Genomic DNA, 6,846 nt, shown 5'->3' on the forward strand with positions numbered 1-6,846 from the left:
TAGGCAGGTGTGGAACATCAAACACGTGAGTTTGCCTATTTTATCACTCACTCACAAGATGACTGACCGGGCCTACTCCAGTTGTAGCCAAGCTCTGACTGGGGTGCCAAAGGTTGCTGACACATCACCACGTGAGTCTTGCACACCTCCAGACACAACTGCAGGCTGTGCTGAGAGATGATGATGATGATGATGATGATGATGATGATGATGATGGTGGTGGGTAGAGTAACAAAGAATGGGGTTTTCTTTCTTCACACCTTATCAGATGCCTGAGAATAGGAAGCCCGGCTGAATTCACTAAGCATCTCTAACACTTCCTATTTCTGCTGAAGTTTTTGCATCAGGATGCTGATGTCTCACTGCCTGGGATCCTGCAGATCAGCCTGGTGGGCACCTGTGCCATGGTGATATACAGAAGAGAAAGCAGTTACAGTAGAAATGAGGCATAAAAATAAAAGCCTGCAAGCAGCAATCAGAATATGAGAAAATGACTGGCTTGTATTTCTTGGCCTTCTGCTTGAAAAGAAGGACTGCACATTGCAAAGCCAGACAGCTTGTATCATGCTATTGATTTCTAAGGTTCAGGCAGGAGGGACCAAGGGCACGAGGGAGTCATGGTCACTGTCCCAGTATGGCAGTTGTCACAGGGAAGTCCTGCAAGAGGCTATTCCAGTTGCTGGGCTGATAAAATGTATCTGTTTTCCTATGAGTCAAAAAGCATTGCCATACATTCGAAACTGGATCATCATTTTCAGGAAGCAGTGATAATTTTATCGGCCACTGGGTGTCCCTCTTAGTCTGAGAAAAAGGCAGAATTTAAGTTCATGAGCTTGTAATTTAAGATACTATTCATTTTCTCCTACTTGAGAAATTAAGCTGTTCCCTCTGTCTTATTTGCTATCACTGAGTTCAATCCTGTCATACACAGAAATCTGCTCAAGTATTTAAAACAGATCTCTGTGTCTTTACTATGATTTTTAGTCATAAAAACGCTTTAAATGCATCCTTTACAATTAAAACACTGGCCTGGCTGAACACTAACTAAGCCTATACACAATGTTCCTTGATCAGAAATACTGTTAAATGCTTACTTAAAAAGAAAACCAACCAACACATGAAACCACAACAAAATTAGTCTGCTTTATCAAAGGAACTCAAAAACATATTTTAAGATGTGGTATAGCATGGCATGGTGTGGTGTGGTGTAGCATGGCATGTAAATAACAAGTATTTGACATGTGCATGAAAGATCTGTGAGGTGGGAAGGATTGAGTATAAAGAGCTCTTACAGCATTAATATTCCAAAAACGATATACATGGCAGACTTGAGAAACTATTTCTTTCACACCCACCTAAAACTTACATTTCAGACCAGTCTTAAAAGTGAGGTACTCCTCCACAGCCCAGTCTGTAATTATTTGGGATATAACTCCCAGTTTGCTGATGCATGAAATTTACAGAGACCAGAAAGTCTGAATTAGAGAAATTTTACTTCCCCTTTTCTTGTCTAGTAAACAGGATAGACTATATGCCCTTTAGCCCAGTAGCACCAAGTGTGACTGCTAATCATATCCTTAGGTTGTAGTGCCTGGGAGGGAGAGAAGGCTTTCGGAAGGAAGGGGCACAGGATTTCTTGGTAGCTTTCCCCACTTCAAAGTGTCAAGAAGTCCTAGAGATGTAAAATCATAAAATCATAGAATCATAAGATGGCTTGGGTTTGAAAGGACTTTTAAGTCCAAACATCAAGTCCAACACCCTGCAATGAGCAGGGATATCTTCATGTAGATCAGATCACTCAGAGCCCTTCCCAACCTGACCTTGAATGTTTCCAGGGGTGAGACATCCATAACTTCTTTGGGCCATTTCTTCCAGTGGTTCACCACCATCATTATAAAAAATTATTTTTTATATCCAACCTAAATCAGCCCTTTTTTAGTTTATAACCAGTATCCCTTATCACAACAGGCCCTGCTAAAAAGTCTGTCCTCAGCTTTCTCATAAGCCCTATTTAAGTACTGAAAGGCCTCAACAAGATGCCCATGAAGCCTTCTCTTCTCCAGGCTGAACAACCCCAGCTCTCTCAGTCTGTCTGAATAGGGGAGGTGCTCCAGCCTGCTCGCTCCCACAGCTCCATGTCCTTCCTGTGCTGGGACCCCAGAGCTGGATGCAGTCCTGCAGTGGGGTCTCACCAGAGCAGAGCAGAGGGACAGAATCCCCTCCCTCCCTGCTGCCCACGGTGCTCTGGGTACAGCCCAGCACACGTTTGGCTGTCTGGGCTGTGAGTGCTCATGGCTGGGTCATATCCAGCCTCTCATCCAGCAGCATCCATAATCCCTACTAAATCTTAATTTCTGGGTAAGGCTTAGATATGGTACCCCACAACATCCTCCTCTCTGAATGGTAGATATACAAATTTAATGAGTGTGGAAATAATTGAGTGATAATTAAGATTTAGTAGAGATTTTTAGCTCTTCTTTCCAAAGCTCAGGAGCCAGGCACCTGGCATCCTACTACAAAACTATCCAATTAACCTGAACTGGTAGGTGGGTGCCAGAAGTGTCTTGGCATCTTTGGACACCAGCAAGCTCTCCCACAGCTTCAATTTCACTGTTTTATCTAGCTACCACACCTGATGTGTGCTTGGTGACCCACCTCAGTGAGTGTTAAGGATCACATCCTCTTACCAGTTTGATCACCTCATGTGCTGCTCACAGATGTGATCATAGGACTTTACGTTTCCATTAAGCTGTGATGACACAATTCCACATCATCATTGAAATGAGCCATGAAATTTAATAATCAATAAACAATGAGATGTTTATTAGACTCTCAAATCCAAGCACAGCAAGTTACAAGATGTCTCCTACTAACAAACATCATTAGTTTAATCAGTAAGATTTTAGCAGAGAAGTGATTTTCCAGGGAAAAATTACATTTTTTTTCACCTGTGTCATGAGCCTCAGCACATGCTAATTAAATGAGCAAAGTAACAGAGTTCAGTGGAAGCCAGGAGATAAAAGAGGGCTCACCTCCAAACATCAAGTTTCAAAGTCCTAGGAATCAGCAAAAACATGCAACCCAGTATATCTTGATAGAATCATGGCAGAAAGCAGCAATATTACAATACTATAAAAAATAATAAGTACAGGTATTAACTATGAATTTGAAGACAGTGAATAGCAAATTCTATGAAATCATGGCTTGGCAATGATTTCTAGGCAAGTCTTCTATCTCTAGGCAAGTGGTAACGTTTAATACAACAAAGGAAGAAGAACATCAAATAAAGGTAAATGGATTTGACTTTTCAGCACTTACACAAGAAAGCCTCTCTGTGATGAAGTGCAAGATTTACAGGAAGGGAAGACAGGATAAAAGGATGCAGATGCTGTACTCTTGACATCTACTATACCAATGTACCGGGATGGAATTCTAGCAAGAGTTTTCTTCTATGTGTTATTTAATTAAAAGCAAGAAAGCAGATCCCTACAGTCTTAACCTCACAACAATCATGACAGAACAAAGATTAAATGTATGCCTTGACAGACTGATGGCACCAAACCAACTGCTATTCTTAATACTTTCACATAGAGTTTTCAGTGGGGAAAGTCCAAAACAGATCCAACATAAAAATAAGGTCGTTCACTGTGAAAATTTCTCTTCCATTCTCTTCGTTGTTGATGAGCAACTACAGATTACTTCTGACTACTTGGGTGGCTTGAATAAGCAATAGCAATTTCTATATGTGCCACATATTTCAACAAACTGGGAATATTGTAAGAAAATAATAAGAAAGTATTAATGGAGTTTAATGCAAAGCTTTCAAGTCAGTTATTCACTACTAGTAGGTGTAGCATCACTCTCCTGCTCATTTGCTTCACGAGGTATTGGCAGGTTAATGCTAATGGCTGCCCTCAGGTTAGCCCAGAACAGGGCATGCTTGCTCCTCTCCTTCGGCCACTCCAGGTAGGTGCGCTTTGCCATGAGAGCTTTCAGCTTGTGATACCTGGCAGGGATAAGGTAGGGAGGGATGGGCTCCAGTAAAATGAGGATTAAGCTGCTGGAATTCTCACTGAATAACTTGTGGTGGGCAAAGTACAGCTCATAGTGACACCACTCGCTCTGCACAAAGTTGGGAGACAACACAAAGATGGACTTGTAACTCTTCTCAATGCAGTTAATGATGTTCTCCACAATGCTCTTGCCGGGGATAAAGTTCCTCTCGTGCTGGCACAGCTGGACGCAGCCTTCTCCTTTCTCCAGGTTGGGGATCAGCTCGTTCTTCACCCACAGCGAATCGCGCTCGCTGTAGGAAATGAACGCGTGAAATTGCAGAACGCTCCCCGCATCTCCGGGGCGGCTGTGCCAAGCTCTGCGCTTCGTCTGCGTCCACTGCCACATCATCCGCACGTACCACGGCACATCCAGGTAGATGCACAGAAAGGCCACCAAGGCCACCAGCACCAGCGTCAGCAGCAGAGCTGTCACCAGCAGCAGCGTCGCGTTGCAAGCCAGCAGGCTCAGGTGGAAGTCCTTGAGCTGCGTTCCTCGCAAGCCCTCCGGGTACTCACACTCGTACGCCGCTGGCCAGCCAAACAGCTTCCCCCCTGAGTGCCGCTCCAGGCGGATGAAGGCTTGCAGCTCGCAGGAGCACTTGAACGGGTTGTGCCCAGCCTGCAGCTCCCTGACCCTGGGGCAGCTCTGGAAGAAGTCAGCAGAAGGGGTGAGGATCGAATTCATCTCGATGTTCAGGAACTGCAGGGACGTAAAGCCGCTGCAGCCCGGCAGGTCAGCCAGCCTGTTGGATGCCAGGTTCAGCTCTTCCAAGGATTTCAGCTCCACCATCCCGCTGGGGACATTGCTGATCTGATTGTTTTGGAGGCTGAGCTTTTTGACGTTGGCTGGCAAGCACCCAAACACGGCATCTGCCAACTGATTGGAGGACAGGTCCAGCTCAGTCAGAGACTCAGCCCACTGGCACTGCACCTCAGCTCCATCGTGGCGCAGCAGGTTGTTGCTCATGTCCAGGTATTTCAGTGATTTCATATGGCTGGTCATCAAGCTTACCTTGCGAAGGCTTTCAAATTTATTCTTCTGCAAAATAAGTAATTTCAGATCCATGAGAGTGCCACAATTCTGGAACAATTCATCTGTCAGAGCATTGTGAGAAAAATTCAAATACTGAAATGGGCTCATTCTATTGGGGCAAAGCATGTGTGGCATATAAGCATCAGCTATTGTCAAATTTGAAATATTCATCTCTGAAAACTGTCTATATAGAATCTCCTGGTTGAAATAATAAACCTTATTGCGAACATGCTCCAAAGTCAATGCTTTCATGGAGCCATCCAAAGAGATTAATTGTTCCACAGAGCTTGATAAAGGTAGAAATGCATATTCAATCAGCTCCTCCACTGGTCCCCAAAAAGTCAAATTTGTCACAGTCAAATGTTCCACGGGTGAATACCAAATAAGCATGAAAATTTGCAGGATGATAGGCCACTGTAAATCCACAGCATCAAGCGTGAGAGCTGTTGTCTTGATTTTCTTCAGAAGCATTAAAGATGGAGAGGGGAAATCTCTGTAGCTCAAGGTATATCTTAAATTAACTATTTCTAAGTTTTCTGAAGTGCTCATTCCATCGTACAAGAGGGGGAAAATGAAGTTTTGGTTTGCTCCAAAAGCAATGTGGAGGTTCCTTGTAGTCAAGACTGTCAGACTCTGAGGCTCATACAGTGAAATATTTTCCAAGGTCAGAAAGACAGTGTGCAGCTGCAAATGTTTGATATACCTGAAGTCTGACCTTCGTATCATCGTAGCACTTAATCCAAGGTACACCAAATGAAACATGTTCCCATATTCCTGACAGATGGGCAGGGCAGTAAACTTATTGAAAGAAAGATCTAAATGTCTAAGATATGCAATAGTTAGGCAGCAAACTTTAGAAATGTTATTATGAGATAAATCTAAGTATTCTAAATTTTCATTAAAAATAAAGACACTAAAATCAAGCAATCTAATTAGATTATGAGAAAGATTTAATACTTGAAGGTCAGAAAGATAAATAAATTCTGATATACTAAGTGCATAGATCCTGTTATGTGATAGATCTAATACTTGAGTATGGACTGGAATGGTTTTCGGAATATTAGTTAGCAAACTGCTTGAATAATTTGCAATAAATTCATCTTCTACAGTTGGCTGGATATTATTCCATAGTGTAAATGTAAAGGCATAAGTAAAGACAGAGATATTTGTGAGGGATCTCATTATGCTATGCAGTTTTATCTTGTTTTTTTACAGAAGCATGGAAGCATATCTTTGTTTTCTGTTCAATATGTCTCACTGATGAGTCCAGCCCTATGAAAAAAATACATGATATTTAATGAAGTTGTTGAATGGTTGAAGTTGCTTTTTTAATGTGAAAATAAAATTCAATATAAAATCTATGTAATAAAAATTATTTTTACATACACTTGTTTTCAGTTCTTATAAATCATCCTCATTCCTATTATTTTTCTCTAATTATTGACTCAGTCAAATATAAATTAATTCTCTTATAATGGGTGGAGTGCCACCGGTATGTCAGAAACACATAGATGTTAAGAAATACAAATTTCTCAGCAATCATGAAAAAATACAAAACTGGTACAAACCGAAATCAATGGATTTATGAATAAAGGAGAACAAAACAACCCATCCATCTGCTGTTTCTATAAATCCCAAGTTGACACGCATTTGGGAACAAAACTCCAATAAAACCACCCTCACAGGAACTGGTGCAAAAACCACCTCTTCACTCAAAGCATATTCTTCTTCACACCCCAAATACCCTGGACATTGCTA

The 6,846-nt window shown here is 42.0% G+C and overlaps 1 protein-coding gene across 1 annotated transcript; it reads right to left on the reverse strand.

Annotated features, from left to right (window-relative positions):
- Positions 1–3,718: 3,718 nt before the first annotated feature.
- On the reverse strand, positions 3,719–6,270 carry LOC134044297 (toll-like receptor 6). The gene has a single exon (XM_062493451.1). It carries the CDS (start codon positions 6,268–6,270, stop codon positions 3,832–3,834), a length of 2,439 nt encoding a protein of 812 aa, XP_062349435.1. The 3' UTR covers positions 3,719–3,831.
- Between the last annotated feature and the right edge of the window lie 576 nt (positions 6,271–6,846).

Source organism: Cinclus cinclus, chromosome 5 (genome assembly GCF_963662255.1).
Source record: "Cinclus cinclus chromosome 5, bCinCin1.1, whole genome shotgun sequence".
NCBI classification, from domain to species: domain Eukaryota; kingdom Metazoa; phylum Chordata; class Aves; order Passeriformes; family Cinclidae; genus Cinclus; species Cinclus cinclus.

Excerpts from the sequence above, each read along its gene's own strand:
- LOC134044297 (XM_062493451.1), bottom strand. The coding sequence starts at position 6,270 with ATGAGATCCCTCACAAATATCTCTGTCTTTACTTATGCCTTTACATTT.